We start from the raw sequence: 18,043 nt of genomic DNA on the forward strand, positions 1-18,043 counted from the left end.
AGATGTCTGGGTGGCTCAAGCATCTGGCTTGAGTTCAGGTCAGGATATCACAGTTTCTGAGTTCCAGCCCCACGTCAAGCTCTGTGCTGACAGCTCGGAGCCTGGAGCCTGTTTCAAATTCTGTGTCTTTCTCTCTCTACGTCTCCCAGGCTCCATGTTCTGTCTCTCTCTCTCAAAAATAAACATTAAAATTTTTTTAAAAAGAACAAATACATTACTCAGATTAATATATTTGGTAGACATATTCTTGAGAATGTTTAAGCGAATCTGTCACTTCAAGGCAAACAACTGAGAGCATTTATTGCCAATGATAAGAATCTGTGTTTTCAAATGAAAATTAGAATTTTAGAAAAATTGAAGCTTGACAGCTTCCAAACACAAAGACTTTCTGATGAGACTGGTGATATTAACAAATAAGATTTAAAAAAATTTTTTTAATGTTTATTTTTGAGATACAGAAAGCAAGCAGGGGAGAAGCAGAGAGAGAAGGAGACACAGAATCCAAAGCAGATTCCAGACTCTGAGCTGTGAGCACGGAGCCCAACACAGGGCGCAAGCCCATGAACAGTGAGATCATGACCTAGGCCAAAGTCGGATGCTTAACTGACAGTCACCTAGGCACCCCAACAAATGTGATTTTTTAAATACTGTATGAGGTATACCCACATTTAGAAAATGTGCATAACTCAGCAAACCAGTATTTTCAAAATGACCAATCCATAATGTTAACATCAGGACTCAGTAAAAGATCCATTCAATGACTACATACATAGACCAATGTATTTTAGTGTAACAGTGGATGAAAACTTGATAAGAGTTTTAGACTCCACATTATAACTAACCTTTAAGAAATTACTGTTTCTTTAAAAAAAAAAAGCTTATTTATTTTGAGAGAGAAAGAGAGGGCACAGCGGGGAGGGAGAGAGAGAAAAGGATAAGAGAATTCCAAGCAGACTCCACACTGTCACTGCAGAGCCCGAAGTAGGACTCAAACTCATGACCTGTGAGATCATGATCTGAGCCGAAACCAAAAAGCCAGATGCTTAACGGACTAAGCCACCCAGCCACCCCAAGAAATTACCTTTAAATATCAAAGAAAAATATCCACATCTAAAAAGGTTATTAAAATACTCTTCCCTTATCAAACTGTGTATCTCTGTGAGGTCAACCTTTCTATGCTACAACCCATACCTCCTATCACAAATGTTTGAAGGCAGAAGCAGATATGAGAATCCAGCTCTCTACTAGTAAGCCAGATATTTAAAAATTAATCTTAAATGTAAAACAGTGCTATTCTTTTTTTTTGAAAAGTTATTCAAAAATCTCATTAAAATGGTATTTATATGAACATATAATAGACTTACTATTTTCAACTGTTGCAGGAAGTATTTAAAAGTTTTCTCAGTTTTAATATCTAATACAGTAAATGCCTATAGACATAATCTACATTTTGGGGACTTCATAATTTGTAGAGTAGAGAGGGGTCCTGAGACGGAAAGTTTGAGAACTGTAGTCTCTGAGTCTGAAGGGAGGCCCATGTGACTGCACCATACAAAATATGAGAAAAGAATGGTAGGACATGTCATTGAAGAAATATCCAGAGGTCAGATCATACAGAGCTTGACAGCCATCAAAAGAAGTTTGAATTTTATTCATAGTATAATTGGGGAATTTTAAGCAAAACAACATAATCAAATTGATGTTTTAAAAAAGGCAGCTCTGTATAATACAGAAGACAAAGTGAATGAACTAGGGCTGGAGGGATTTCAAAAAGAAACAGATAAATCTATGATGTATTTTTTTTTATTTAAAGAATTTTGTTTTTTATTTCAAAGCTCAGGAGAGTTTTGGTAGTTTTTTTTTTCTTAAATAGTTTATTGTCAAGTTGGTTTCCATATAACACCCAGTGCTCATCCCAACAAGTGCCCTCTCCCTGTGAAGTATTTTTGAAAGTTAAATTACTTTGACATTAACTTCAAAATGAAGTTCCAAACAACACAAAACGTTTCCTGTTTCCATTTTCATGTTAACAGATTTGCTCTACAATCAAACTGGAGGTAGGGTGAAGAGAATCAAGCTACCCTATGTTCTAGAAATATCACAAGTGCACTGAATCCATACACACAGTATGAATGTTTAATGTTACTTTTAGCCACAGTTTCAAATTTTTCTTAAAGTGGAATACCATGAAAGATTAACTTACAAATCATATCCTTGCAAACCACATACCAGGGGAATAAATGAACCTGCAGATTTAGTCATTCAACAATGTGCTGGACATGGTGTTAGATACCATGGATATAGACAGACACCAACCCAGATCTCATGAAATCTGTATTATAGAATGATTACTGGTAATCTTTGAGGATTCATGGCAGGACACTAAAAGTGTTTCAAATAATTTATGCATTTAAATAAATATTTGAGTATACACTGTGTGCCAGGATCTGGAGACAAAAACATATGAGTTAAGACATGGATTCTACCCTTCAGAATTTCACTCTCTGGTAAAAAGAGATAAAATCACACTTCCAATTATGACAGAGTGTCATAAGCACTGTTATAGAGGCGTGTATGATGTACTAATTCAAAATGGTGTGAAAAAAAAAGGAAGTGAAATTCTGGGTGATCCATGGAAGTGCTGAATCACTATCATCTACACCTGAAACTAGTATTACACTGTACGTTAATTAGAATTTAAATAAAAAAATTTTTTAAAAAGCAGTGAAAAACTCAGTCAGAAAGGAGAAATTTACTTGAGTACTAAAGAGATCAGCTAATGTATAGAGAAGGGAAAAGTCTAAGAAATGAAAACCCCTTGCAAGCGAGACAGGGATGTAAACAGGTCAGAAAGGTTGGTATTTAATGTGAGTTTCAAATTTCAAATTTTAAAAAGGGGCCGAACAATAATTCTGTAATCCACACCTCAGTTAACCAGATATCCATACTCAAAGGAATTACTCATTACTCCATAAAGTTTGAAAGCACTATAGAGAAAAACACCAATTCCTAGACACCAAAATGAGTTCATAAAGAGATAATGTTCCCCTCTAAAGTCAGCTTTCACAAAGCACTTGATATTATTTCACCTAAAATATAGTCTTGACCCTCAAAGAGATTACCTTCTAGAGGTAGAGAGATGTGGCAACTACTAATGACAGGACAACATAACAAATTTAACAGTCCAAGTGAGTTAAAGGTGAGTTGAAGGTGCCTATACAGAGCAGAGATAAATGCCGTAAGGGAAGCCTTCACAGAAATGGTGATGTAAGTGATATCTTGAAAGATGAGTGGGTGTTTCATACTGTAGACAAAGGGAACAGAGAAGGCATTATACACAAAAGCCTATGTTAAAGTACTGATGCCATGCAAGAGCAAGGCCTATTTAGAGAGCTACAAACAGACCAGTTTTATTGAGAGGCCAAAGGAGCTAATAAGAGGTGACAAAAGGGCAGACACACTGGGCATTGACCACCATGCCTGAGTTTGAATTTTAGCCAGTAAGTAAAAGGGAAGTATAAGTAAAAGAAGTAAAAGAAGAGTGACCAAAATCAGAGTTGCCCTTTTTTGGTATGAACCATTAAAACGACATGTTTTAGAATGATTTGGACAATGACGGGCAACTGGGTGGCTCAGTCAGTTGAGTGTCCAATTCTTTTTGTTGTTGTTAGATAAAAACATTTTTAAAATTTTTATTTAATTAATTTTTAAAATTTAAATTTATATCCAACTTAGTTAGCATATAGTGCAACAATGATTTCAGGAGTAGATACCTTAATCCCCCTTACCCATTTAGCCCATCCCCCCTCCACAACCCCTCCAGCAACCCTCTGTTTGTTCTCCATATTTAAGAGTCTCTTATGTTTTTGTCCCCCTCCGTTTTTATATTACTTTTGCTCCCTTCTCTTATGTTCATCTGTTTTATATCTTAAAGTCCTCACATGAGCAAAAGAATACAGTATGTCTTTCTCTAACGTCGCTTAGCATAATACCCTCTAGTTCCATCCACATAGTTGCAAATGGCACAATTTCATTCTTTTTGATTGCCAAATAATACTTCATTTTATATATATATATATAACATTTAATATATATACCACATCTTTTTTATACATTCATCCGCCAATGGACATCTGGACTCTTTCCATACTGTGGCTATTGTTGATAGCGCTGCTATAAACATTGGGGCGCATGTGCCCCTTCAAGACAGCATACCTATATCCCCTGGATAAATACCTAGAAATGAAACTGCTGGTTTGTAGGGTAGTTCTATTTTTAATTTTTTGAGCAATCTCCATATTGTTTTCTAGAGTGGATGGACTAGTTTGCATTCCCACCAGCAGTGTAAAAGAGATCCTTTTTCTCTGCATCCCTGCCAACATCTGTTGTTGCCTGAGTTGTTAATGTTAGCTATTCTGACAAGTGTGAGATGGTATCCCATTGTGGTTTTGATTTGTATTTTCCTGATGACGACTGACGCTAAGCATTGTTTCATGTGTGTGTTGGCCATCTGGATGTCTTCTTTGGAGAAGTATCTGCTCATGTCTTTAGCCCATTTCTTCACTGGATTATTTGTTTTTTGGGTTTGAGTTTGGTAAGTTCTTTATAGAGTTTGGATACTAACCCTTTATCTGATATGTCATTTGCAAATATCTTCTCCCATTCCATTGGCTGCTTTTTAAAAAAAGTTTTGCTGATTGTTTCCTTCGCAGAAGATTTTTATTTTGATGAGGCGCCAGTAGTTCATTTTTGCTTTTGTTTCCCTTGTCTCCAGAGATGTGTTGAGTAAGAAGCTGCTATGGCCAAGGTCAAAGAGGTTCTTGCCTGCTTTCTCCTCAAGGATTTTGAGGACTTCCTGTCTTAAATTTCGGTCTTTCATCCATTTTGAGTTTATTTTTGTGTATGGTGTAAGAAAGTGGTCCAGGATCATTTTTCTGCATGTCGCTGTCAGGTTTTCCCAGCACCACTTGCTGAAGAGACTATCTTTATTCCATTGAATATTCATTCCTGCTTTGTCAAAGATTAGTTGGCCTTACACTTGTGGGTCCATTTCTGGGTTCTCTATTCTGTTCTACTGATCTGAGTGTCTGTTCTTGTGCCAGTACCATACTGTCTTGATGACTACAGCTTTGTAATAGAGTTTAAATCCAGGACTGTGATGCCTCCTGTGTTGGTTTTCTTTTTCAAGATTGCTTTGGCTATTCAGGGTCTTTTCTGGTTCCATACAAATTTTAGGACTGTTTGTTCTAGCCCTGTGAAGAATGGTGGTGCTATTTTGATAAGGATTGCATTAAATATGTAGACTGCATTGGGTAGTATTGACATTTTAACAATATTTTTTCTTCCTATCCATGAGCATGGAATATTTTTCCGTTTTTATGTCCTCTTTAATTTCTTTCATATGCTTTCTATAGTCTTCAGTGTATAGATTATTCATCTCTTTCATTAGACTTATTCCTAGGTATTTTATGGTTTTTGGTGCAATTGTAAATGGGATCAGTTCCTTGATTTCTCGTTCTGTTGTTTCATTGCTGGTGTATAGGAATGCAACCGATTTCTGTGCATTGATTTTATATCCTGCTACTTTACTGAATTCATGGGTCAGTTCTAGCAGTTTTTTGGTGCAATCTTTTGGGCTTTCCATATAGAGTATCATGTCATATGTGAAGGGTGAAAGTTTGACCTCCTGCGGGCCGATTTGGATGCCTTTATTCCTTTGTGTTGTCTGACAGCTGAGGCTTAAACTTCCAATACTATGTTGAATAACAGTGGTAAGAGAGGACATCCTTATCATATTCCTGACTTTAGGAAAAGCTCTTATGATCTTGAGGTATGATCCTTCTATCCCTACTTTCTTGAGGGTTTTAATTAGGAAAGGATGCTGTATTTTGTCAAATGCTTTCTCTGTACTTATTGAGAGGATCATGTGGTTCTTCTCCTTTCTTTTATTGATGTGATGAATCACATTGATTGTTTTGTGGATATTGAACCAGCCTTGCATCCTAGGTATAAATCCCATTTGGTTGTGGTGAATAATTTTTTTAATGTATTGTTGAATCAGTTGGCTAGTATCTTGTTGAGGATTTTTGCATCCATGTTCATCAGGGAAATTGGTCTATAGTTCTCCTTTTTAGTGGAGTTTTTAGTTTTGGATTCAAGGTAATGATGGCTTCATAGAAAGAGTTTGGAAGTTTTCCTTCCATTTCTATTTCTTGGAACAGCTTCAAGAGAATAGATATTAACTCTTCTTAAATATTTGGCAGAATTACCCCGGAAAGCCATCTGGCCCTGGACTCCTGTTTTTTGGGAGACTTTTGATTACTAATTTGATTTCTTTTCTGATTATGGGTCTGTTCAAATTTTCGATTTCTTCCGGTTTCAGTTTTGATAGTTTATGTTTCTAGGAATTGGTCCATATCTTCCAGATTGCCCATTTTATTGGCCTATAGTGGCTCATAAAATTTTCTTATTACTGTTTGTATTTCTGCTGTGTTGGTTGTGATCTCTCCTCTTTCATTCTTGATTTTATTTATTTGGGTTCTTTGCTTTTTCTTTTTGATCAAACTGGCTAGCAGTTTATCAGTTTTGCTAATTCTTTCAAAGAACCAGCTCCTGCTTTCAGTGATCTGTTTTACTTTTTTTTTTTTTAATTTTGATAACACTCATTTCTGCTCTAATCTTTATTTCCTGTCTTCTGCTGGTTTGGGTTTTACTGGCTGTTCTTTTTCTAGCTCTTTAAGGTGTATGGTTAGGTTGTGTGTCTGAGACCTTTTTTCTTTAGGAAGGCCTGGATTGCTATATAGTTCCCTCTTATGACCACCTTTGCTGTGTCCCAGAGGTTTGGGGTTTCATTGGCTTCCATGTACTTTTTAAATTTTTTATTAAAAAATGTTTTAAATGTTTTATTTATTTTTGAGAGATAGATACAGCATGAGCAGGGGAGGGTCACAGAGAGAGAGGGAGTCACAGAATCCGAAGACAGGCTCCAGGCTCTGAGCTAGCTGTCAGCACAGAGCCCAACGCAGGGCTTGAACCCACGAACTGGGAGGTCATGACCTCAGATGAAGTCAGACACTTAACCGACTGAGCCACCCAGGTGCCCCTTCCATGTACTTTTTAATTTCCTCTTTAACTTTTTGATTAGCCCATTAATTCTTTAGTATGATGTTCTTTAGTCTCCAAGTATTTGGTATCTTTCCAAATTTTTTCTTGTGGTTGATTTTGAGTTTCATAGCATTGTGGTCTGAAAATATACATGGTATGATCTTTTTGTACCTGTTGAAGGCTGATTTGTGTCTCAATATGTGATTTATCCTGGAGAACATTCCATGTACACTGGAGAAGAATGTATATTCTGCTGCTTTAGGACGAAATGTTCTAAACATATCTGTTAAGTCCATCTGGTCCAGCGTGTCATTCAAAGCCATTGTCTCCTTGTTGATTTTTTGTTTAGATGATCCGTCCATTGCTGTAAGGTGTTGAAGTCCCCTACTATTATGGTATTATTATCGATGAGTTCCTTTATGTTTGTGATTAATTGATTTATATATTTGGGTGCTTTCATATTTGGGGCATAAATGTTTACAACTGTTAGGTCTGTGCATAGACCCCCTATGATATAATGCCCTTCTTCACCTCTTGTTACAGTCTTTATTTTAAAGTCTAGATTGTGTGATAGAAGTATGGCTACTCTGGCTTTCTTTTGTCAATCATTAGAATGATAGATGGTTATCTATCCCCTTACCTTCAATCTGAAGGTGTCTTTAGGTCTAAAGTGGGTCTGTGGTAAACAGCATATAGATGGATCTTATTTTCTTATCCATTCTGTTACCCTATGTCTTTTGATTGGAGAATTTAGTCCACTGACATTTAGAGTGAGTACTGAATGACATGAGTTTACTGCCATTATGTCTCTCGTAGAGTTGGAGTTTCTGGTGGTGTTCTCTGGTCCTTTCTAGTCTTTGTTGCTTTTGGTCTTTTTTTTTTTCCCCCGTCTTTTCTCTCCTCAAAGGGTCCCCCTTAAAATTTCTTGCAGGGCTGGTTTAGTAGTCACAAACTCCTTTAATTTTTGTTTGTCTGGGAAACTTTTAATCTCTCCTTCTATTTTGAATGATAGCCTTGCTGATAAAGAATTCTTGGCTGCATATTTTTACAATTCAGTACGTTGAATAGACCCTACAACTCCTTTCTGACCTGTCAAGTTTCTGTGGATAGGTCTTCTGCAAACCTGATCTGTCTCCCCTTATAGATTAAGTACTTTTTTTCTCTTGCTGCTTTCATGATTCTTTCCTTGCCTGAGTATTTTGTTAATTTGACTATGATATGCCTTATTGATGGTCGGTTTATGTTGAATCTTGTGGGAGTCCTCTGTGCTTCCTGGATTTTGATGTCTGTGTCTTTCCCTAGGTTAGGAAAGTTTTCCACTATGATTTACTCACATAACCCTTTTAACACTTTTTCTCTCTCTTCATCTTCAGAGACCCCTCTGATTCTGATATTGTTCCTTTATAACAAGTAACTGGTTTCTCTTATTCTTAAATCGTGCTCTTTTGCCTTAGTCTCCCTCTTTCTTTCTGCTTCATTATTCCCCATAAGTTTGTCCTCTATATTGCTGATTAACCTGCCCTTCCTCAACCATCCTTGCTGCCATGGCATCCATTTGAGATTTCAGCCCAGTTATAGCAATTTTTATTTCATCCTGACTAGCTTTTACTTCGTCTATCTCCACAGAGAGGGATTCTAATCTATTTTCGACCCCAGGTAGTATTCTTATTATCGTGATTCTAAATTCTGGTTCAGACATCTTGGTTAAGTCACTGGCTGTCACTTCCTCCTGCTCTTTCTTTTGGGGTGAATTACTTCATTTCATCATTTTGAAGGAAGGAAAGGATTTAATACCATAAAAAAAAGTTAAAATTAAAAAATTAAAAATAACACACACACACACACACAAATCAAGTAAATGATGCTAAATCCTAGGTGTGTTTTGGTCTGTTTACTGAAAGGAGACTGATTGATTAGAGAAAAGTGGGGGGGGGGGAGAAAAAAACAGGAAAAAACAAGAAAAAAGGGAAAAAAAGGAAAATGTTTGAAAATTTGAGAAAATGAATACAATGAAATAGAATAAATTGAAATGATGGAAAACAGAATTTGAAAAATTTTACAAAAAAGTTAAAAAATTAGTAGAAAAAACTGGAGAAAAATATTTTTAATAAAAATTGAAAATAAAAATAAATTTTTCTTTCTCTATTCAAATAAAGGAAACTAAAACAAACAAACAAACAAAAAAAAAACACCTGAGGGGCACCTGGGTGGCTCAGTTGGTTAAGCATCCGACTTTGGCCCAGGTCATGATCGCGTGGTTTGTGGGTTCGAGCCCCGCATCAGGCTCTGTGCTGACAGCTAGCTCAGAGCCTGGAGCCTGTTTCAGATTCTGTATCTCCCTCTCTCTCTGACCCTCCCCTGCTCACGCTCTCTCTTGCTCGCTCTCTCTGTCTCTCTCTCAGAAATAAATAAAACATTAAAAAAAATTGAATAGATGGACCAGCGAACAGACTGAAATATGATTGATGTTACATCGTTTTCCCCTAGAAGTCAAACTACGAAGCACTTTATAGTCCATAAACTAAGCAGCGGAGAGGTCTGTGGTGTTCCTGAAGAGCCAGGTTGGCCCAGTTGGGTGGGGCTTAGTGTAACAACTCTGTTCTCCTCTAGATGGTGCTGCTTAGCTTACTGGTGTGGATTGTACTGGTGCCTGTAGCTGTGTATACGCATGTGCGAGCAGGGTGAAAGTGGTATCACTCAGCTACCCAGTCTCTAGTATCAGAACTCTGTGCTCTCCGTGACCAGCAACTGCACACCTCTCCTTTGTCTCTCGCTTCCATCCACTCCCCAAGTTTACACTGTCCATGAACAAGCCGTCAGGTTGCCAGGCGGCACCTCCCTCCTGAGTTTTATCTCAGATGTGGCTGTGTTTCCCTACCCCTCACTTCTAAGTGACTGCAGCTTTGACCCACTCAGACCTTCTGGGGGAGGGTCTCACCAAGCAATGGCCAGGTGCCAGCTGCACCCTAGAATGTTCTCGGGACTGTGCTGCTGCCAATGCCCAGAGACTGAGGCTGGGTGCCAGCCTGCCCCAGATAAAGTTCACATGATCATATAGAAGCAGCATTTCAGGGGTTATGGAAATTCACAACACACATCTGGCATCAGGCTTCACCCTTAACGACCTTGTTCCAGCACCAGTGAATGTGGTTGTTCTCTGGGGTCTGCTGGCACTGGGTGGCTACACAGCCTCTACCAAATGTCCTTCTAGCAGTGGACCTGCTTCTCTCCGCATGGCCCAAGGACCTCCTGGAACCCACTCTGCTCCTAGGGATTCACCCTTCCCATCAGAGCACCATCAGGTATTGAGCTGCAGAGTTTCAGACTCTGCACTCCCCGTTTATAGATTCTTAATGGAATTTAAGCCCTCTCCTTTCTCCTCTTTTTACAGTCTCTTGCAGCTGTTTCCACTTTTCCACTTTCTCTCCAGCTGCTTTTGTGGAGGGTGCTTTTCCTGTGCTCTACCCCTATTTCCATCCTCTCTCCACAAGCAAAAACAGCTCCCTGCCCTTTGCAGCTTCTCTCTCTCCTAGTTCACCTCTCCGTGCCCCATACCTACTGAGTTCTGTGGTTCAGGTTGTGTAGACTGTTGTGTTAATCCTCAAATTAGTTTTCTAGGTATGCAGGATGGTTTAATGTTGATCTGGCTGTATTTCATAGAAGTGAGACAGAAAAAAAACTTCCAGCTGTTCCACCATCTTGGCTCCTCTTCTGAGCATCCAATCTTGATTTCGGCTCAGGTCATGATCTCTAGGTTTGTGAGTTCCAGCCCCATTTCAGGCTGTGTGATGAAGCACAGAGCCTACTTGGGATCCTCTCTCTCCCTCTTTCTCTACCCTCCCCCACTTGTGCTCACTCTTTCTCTCTCAAAATAAATAAATACAACTTAAAAAAAGAGTGGGGAGGTCCCTTGGTGGCTCAGTCAGTTGAGTGTCCAACTCCTGACTTGCACTCAGGTCATGATTTCACAGTTTGGGAGATCAAGCCCATGATGGGCTCTGCGCTGACAACACAGAGACTGCTTGGGATGCTCTCCCTCTCTCTTCCCCTCCCCTACTCACATGTGTGCATGCTCTCTCTCTAAAATAAACATTTTAAAAAATACTTTAAAAAAAAGAATGATTTTGACAATGAAAGGATGGCTTAAAGGGGGCAATTAGGACACTAGTTTAGGAATATGCAAGAAAGGATAAGAACCTTAACTAAATACAATCTCCTAAACTCATCTTTCCTGCCAGATTTGCTCCTTCTCCTGGATTCTTTACTTCAGTAAATGGTGTAAGTGTCCTAGGGCTAACATAACAAATCACCATAAACTCAATGGCTTAAAAGAACAAAAATTTATTCTCTCACAGTTTAGGATGCCAAGAGCTCAAAACCAAGATATTGGCAGGCCTATTTCCTTCTGGATACCCTGAAGGAGAAACAGTTCTATGCATGTCTCCTAGCTTCTGGTGACTGACAACAATCCTTGGCATTTCTCAGACTACAGACAATTCACCCCAATCTCTGATTCCTTCTCCACATAGCCTTCATCTCAGTGTACCTGTGTGTCCTGAGTGTCTCTTATCAGGACAATCTCACTGGACTTTGGGTCCAGTCTAATAGGTTATGATCTTATCTTTATACTTAAATTATTATTTGGAAATAAGGTCACACTCTAAGGTTCTGGGTATACATGAATTTTGGGGGAAACTATTATACTCAAACAGCTACCATCTAATCCATTTGTCAAACAGAAATGTGGTGGCATCCTTAACCCCTCCTTGTCCTCATCCTCTGCCCTTACTTTAATTATTAAATCCTGTTTCTACTTCTTTAATGGAAGATTATCTCCTTTTCTTCATCCCCAGTATCATTTTCATTTCAGTAACACTCTTGTCAACATAGCAAACTCCTTGCTACAATACTGGATAGTAATTACTCTCATTACTGTGCTTATTACTAAACATGTATTGTTGGAGAAAGTCACACAACAGGGCAGACTGGTTGTACCATGAATTTATGACAACTAACTCCAAATAAGTCTCTCACATTGACTGGCAGTCCTTCTATTTCTCTGGCCAACTGCTCTCCCACTCTTCCATAACTGTTTCAAATCTTTTCACTCTCTCCAAGCTCTTACTCTCACCCACTTTCAGCAGTTGTCCCAGGCTCCAATTTCAAAGAGAATAAAGAAGCCATCAGACAAAAACTCTTAACCTCCCACCTCCTGCTCCCACCATCTCCTTCTCCCTCAAAGTTTAACAGCTGGGCTTTCAATGTGAGGCCATTCTCTCTACATGTATCTTGGATCTCGTCTTCATTCAGAAACCTTACTAATACAATTTCTCCTTCTCTTTCACTAGAATATTCAGCTCTCCTCTCAACTAAATGCTTCTCATTGGCTTATACACATTTATGTTTTTCATATAACAATACCTCCCTGGAACTCTACACTCCTCCTTCCTGCTATCTATCCAGCCACACTCACTCTTTCTGCCCTGCTTTTCTCTCCACATCCTCTTTCCCCCATCAGGTATAAATGTGTGTTTTTGGAGAAACTGGTTTCTCTAGTTATGAGCCTTGGTCCCCTTACTTAATCCCCGGTAAAATGGGAATAATAATAGTAAACCTATCACACAGAACTGTTGTGAGAATTAGATGAATCAATATAAGCAAAACACTCAGAGAAGAGACTGGCCAGTCCTAATTGATTAGTAAGGTTAGCAATATAGCTACTGTTACTAATAACTCACAGCCATCCATCTATCCAGCCAACTGGCATCTTGGAGTCATCCGAAATTCCCTCATCCCTCCAATCCATTTCTAGACTATTTATTTTTACCTCCCAAACCTCTCTTGTTCTGTCACCTCCATCTCACTACCCTACCTGCATGACTGTCCTCTCATATGGATCAAAATAAGAATCTCCTAAAGGACTTCCTGCATTCATTCTTGTCATTATCCAAAACTCTCTCCTTACCCTAGACCCAGTGAGCTATGCTAATCTCATATCCGAGGTTACCATCTAGTTTATTTATTTTTAAAAATGTTTAATGCTTATTTTGCTTTTGTGAGAGACAGAGCACGAGCAAGGGAGGGGTAGAGACAGAAAGGGATACAGAATCAGAAGCAGGCTTCAGACACAGAGCCCGACGCGGGGCTCAAACTTATGAACTGTGAGATCATGACCTGAGCCAAAGTCAGATGCTCAACCAACTGAGCAACCCAGGCACCCCGGTTACCATCTAGTGTAAAACATCTCCCACTGGTATGAGAGAGCTCCCAAATCTATTGCATGGCTTATAAAATCACGTAGATATTGTCCCTAGCTACTTGTTCAATCTTACCTTGCATCTCACTTCTTTGGCCATCTGCTCTGACAACACATACCAACTCTCTTTCAGTTCTTCAAGTGCATTATCACCTACCCATCACAGGTGTGTTCCACTTTGTTTTCTTAACTGAAATGTTGAATGATATTCCTGCTTGTCTTGGCCTAATTAATTCCTACTTATGTTTTATGTCTTAACTCAATGGTTGCTTCCAGAGGAAGCCTTCCTTGATACCCCAGAACAGGCGCCCATTACACTATGTACCTTTCATAATACTCATCAAAGTTAGAATTTCACACTTATGTGATAATTATTCCAATGAACTCCCCCAACAGAATCAAAACTTTGTAACAGGAATAACTATGTCCATTTTGGTCTCCACTGTATCCCAAGTACCCAACACAGCATCTGGCACAGAAGTACACAGTGAATCAATATTAACCTTCAAGTTCAAGGCTGCAAAATGTCCTCATCACTTGTTTAATAAAAAGGACAGTGTTAAAGCCATAAAAGAATAGAACATCATTAGTTCATCATAAACATGGCTCGAGACCAAAAGTTTCTCTACGATGGTTGTGAACAGGAAATCACTCTAAAAAGATATACTGATTCAGCAACTGAGGTAGAAGAAGATAGATGTGACAGAAGATATATTGTTTTGCTGTCATTTAATTTTTATTTTTTTATTCTTTCTTAAGTAGGCTCTATACCCAGCACAGAGCCCAACACGGGACTCAAACTCACAACCCTGAGATCAAGACCTGAGTTGAGATTCAGTCGGACACTTAACCAACTGAGCCACCCATGCGCCTATGTCTTGCTGTTATTTTAAAAAAGGGGTAAATAAAAAGGCAGAAAATTGCATTTCCAGGTAGACAGGTGGGTTTTTCTAAAGTATTGGTTCTACATCTTTGTATTACTCTAACACACTACTGTAACTATTACTACTGCTACTGCTCTTACCACTGTCCCACTCAATACCTGTGATTCCAGCACAGCTGTCACCAAGTGGCTCACTACAGCAGAAATTCTCATGCAGGTGGGAAGTGTAAGAGAGATGTGAGTACCCTGAAATGGCACTATCTCAATATATTCTGATATTCTTTGCCCTCCCCTTCCCCTTATAGATAGCCCTCTCCCCAGGTATAACTTATGGCAAGCAGTAGTCACATAAGCGTCATTTATATTTAATTTTTATTTTATGTTTTACATTTTATTTGAGAGAGGAACTGTGCACACGCTTGTGCATGGGGAAGTAGGACAGGGAGAGAATCTCAACGTGGGAGTGGGGGCTGGAGGGGTGGATGACCCAAGCCAAAATCAAGAGTCAGAAAGACGCTCAACTGACTGAGCCATCCAGGCACGCCATTTATTACTTAATTTTAAATGTAACCTCTGACTTTTTTGAGGCAAAACTGTTTTAACTACTATATTGATATTAAATATGGTATTACCTAAAGACACAATAAGCAGGCAGAAGAACGGGCAATATGGAAAGATACTCAAGACCAATTTAAATATATTATAAGTTACCCATACTGGAAGTATTTGTGTCTTGATTCTAAAACAATTTTATTATGGTAATATAGTTTAAGGTATTAATCTGTAAAAACACTAAACTTTGGTGCACACATGTTATATCAAATCATAAATGGCCTCACATGTTATATCTTCATGCCCATAGCCTTAAAAACAATAGAAATAATTCAATCCACTTACTAAAAAATAAAACAGGGCAAGAAAGTATGGCAATCTTTTCTAAGGATTTCAAGATCTCAGATTAATAACAGTATATGAACCTCTGGAATTCTGCAAATAATCCAACAGCAGGTCTACTGTGAAAGGCACTACTGACAATGAACCTCTCTTCTCAGCAATACAGAACCAATTCCATGAAAACTGTAAACACTGCCAATTGTAGAAACATCAACCCCACAGATAAGTCAACTGTAACTGAAAAAACACATAAACAAAATGTTCCTTCCCCATTTTCTAAGATCTTAAAGCCAAGGGTTTCAAGTATGTTGAAGAAACATGCTCACATCACAACAGGCTAGCGTTTCTTATTTTGAGAAATAACGCCACCTCCTAAGCCAGGATGTGGAGTCAGAATACGCAATTACAATTCCTGAGAAAAAGAACTTACATAATTTATTATAGCTCTGAATACTCACCTAAAATATTTAAAGATGAAAAAGACTGAGTACCATCTCCTACTCACAAAATAATTTTTTCTCCAAAATTAGATTTTTATATCTGACATCAAAATGAAACTGTTGAAAATGTCCTCTGGTCATTTAAAAAATGAGTTAGATATTGTTTCACTTTTTAATAGCTGTTAATCCCCAGTAGGTACTTGCAGTTGGAAATGATATGAAAGTTCTCACGAGGCAAAAGCTGCTCTTGCTCTGGTATTTAAAGCTAAAGTATTATTTCTAAAAACCATTAAATGCATTTTTACTACCCAAAAAATTATCTTCTAGAAATAAGCAGTAATCAAGATATCAAAAATCTTTTTCATATACCTAGAACAAGAAGTGATTAGCTTCACATCAGCACTTCCATTCAAACCTCTTCAAAAAGAATGGAATAAAAATGAACAGTACATTCAGTGAAGAAACAAAACTCCGATTTGCATCCATGCTAATCAAAGATGAACTAGACCACCCTTTCCATGGCTAACTGACAGGAAGGTGGAAGAATGCTAACCACTAATCAAGGAGAGGACACATATCTGATATTCATATTGATTTGGATCTAAGGGGCGCTCTAAATCATTGTAACTGATAGCAATGATGATTTCTTGGGAAACTTCACGTTCAAAGAGCTTTGCACATCGGCGATTATCCTATTTTTATCTACTTTAAAATGAAGTATCCATTCTGTTAAATTATTTAGTTAGAAAATGCCCTTTATGTAATAATGTTAATGTGCCATGTTTCTAAATGTTGTAATAATGCATTAATTTAACTTTCTGCACAACGTGGTAGGTTTTTTGTGGTTCTGGAACCACCACCACTCCACCCACACCCACACCCACAGCCACAACCGAGATTAGAGACTACAGCAAATGATCGTTCTTCACATCCTCTCACAAATAAATCAAGACTTTGGGAAATATAGTAAAGGACAAACAAAACCTCACTCAATGGTATAAGTCTTTCGAAAAATTGTAGAGAACTCTCCTGGTTATCTGCCTATAATTTAAAGGCCAACTGTAAACCGAGAAGGGCACTAATACTATCCAGTTTATCCCACTAAATTTTCCTAGTAGCTTTGATAGAATTCCCTTAAATAGTTAATGCATGCAGGAAATAGTATGTCTTTGTGAAACAAGATACGATGACCTGAAATAGTTAAAAAAAAACAAAACAAAACACAATCAACACTGTATCAGTCTGGTGATACACAAACCCAGTTTGTCAGAATCGATACAAGAACTCACATGTTGAGAGGTGGACTAAAGTATTCTTGTGACAATCTTTGAACTTAAATCCTAGGTTTCTCCATGATGTCTGTACAAGTAGGCTGGTGTAATTAGTTCCTGTTTCCTCCGCACAGAAATACTAGGAAGGTGGGTGACAGGACTCCAGGGCACCCACACGTCGATCTACACCCCTTTTTCTACTCCAACCTCACCTCACTCCTTTGCTTTACACATATACACATGCACTCTCCTGTCGCATCTGAGCTCAGGGGCCCTGGTGGGTAGTTTTCTAGGGTCGTTTCACCAGTGCGTTAAATGGGATCTGATGACTGGGTTGAACGCCACCTCCTCCAGGGCCCACAGCTTACCTCTAGTTTGTGGTTGATTTGGGACACAGTCTGGGCTTTGTGGCAAAGCTGCGCAAAGCAAGAACTCAGGCTGGTCATCTTCTGTCGCCCCTCATAAGTGATGTCCGCCTGGTCCGGATCGATCTCCCCCAGGAGCAGATCCACATCCACGAAGGCCTTGTCGAACTCCTTCTCCAGCACCTCCAGCCATCGGAACATGGATACCCCGCCGGGGGAGACCCCCACGGCGCAGGAGGCGCCCCCGGGGCCCCCTCCGGCTCCTGACGGGCACGGGCCGCCCGCCGACATGGCGCCGTCTAGGGCCTCCCCAGACTGCTGATGACCCCCGCCGCCCACCCCGCGCGAGAGGAACTGCTGGGACTGCGGGGACCCCCGCGCACGCACGCTCCGTCGGTCCCCTCCCTTTCCCTCGCGCGGCTAACGCCGGCAGTGCAGCCCAGAAGTGGCAAGAGCAGCTAAGCTAAGGCGGCGGCGGTGGCACACGGAAGAATCAAGCCGTCCCACCTCCCGGCCCGCCCCCGCTGCGCATGCGTAGCGAAGACCTTAGGCGGACGCAGCCTGGAGGGACGGAGTGGGTGGGGCTAGGATGCGACCTTAGCCTATGAAAAGCCTCTACTTGGAACCGGCCCGTCAGCGGCCATATTGACAACTGGCAAACTCCAGTATGAATCCCCGAGAAACAGGAGCGCATCGTGTCGACTTCCAAGTTGGAAAGGCTAGAGGAAGAGAACGTGTCCACGTCGCAGAGATGAACAGTTTCCGCCCGCTTGACTTCACAGTGGGCGGGAGCCGTTCTAAAGTCCTCTGGGACAGTTGCTGCGGTGACG

At 39.6% G+C, this 18,043-nt stretch overlaps 1 protein-coding gene across 2 annotated transcripts in view; it reads right to left on the reverse strand.

Moving 5' to 3' along the window:
* The window catches only part of GOPC (golgi associated PDZ and coiled-coil motif containing), a 42,970-nt gene extending 25,262 nt beyond the window's left edge, over positions 1-17,708 (reverse strand). For both annotated transcript variants that reach the window (XM_039246037.1, XM_039246036.1), the window contains exon 1: positions 17,217-17,708. In XM_039246037.1, coding sequence (XP_039101968.1) covers positions 17,217-17,504 — 288 coding nt within the window. In that variant the 5' untranslated portion in view covers positions 17,505-17,708. The remainder of the gene's footprint in view (positions 1-17,216) is intronic.
* Between the last annotated feature and the right edge of the window lie 335 nt (positions 17,709-18,043).

This window comes from Hyaena hyaena, unplaced genomic scaffold (assembly GCF_003009895.1).
Source record: "Hyaena hyaena isolate Hyena2069 unplaced genomic scaffold, ASM300989v1 scaffold_279, whole genome shotgun sequence".
NCBI classification, from domain to species: Eukaryota; Metazoa; Chordata; class Mammalia; order Carnivora; family Hyaenidae; genus Hyaena; species Hyaena hyaena.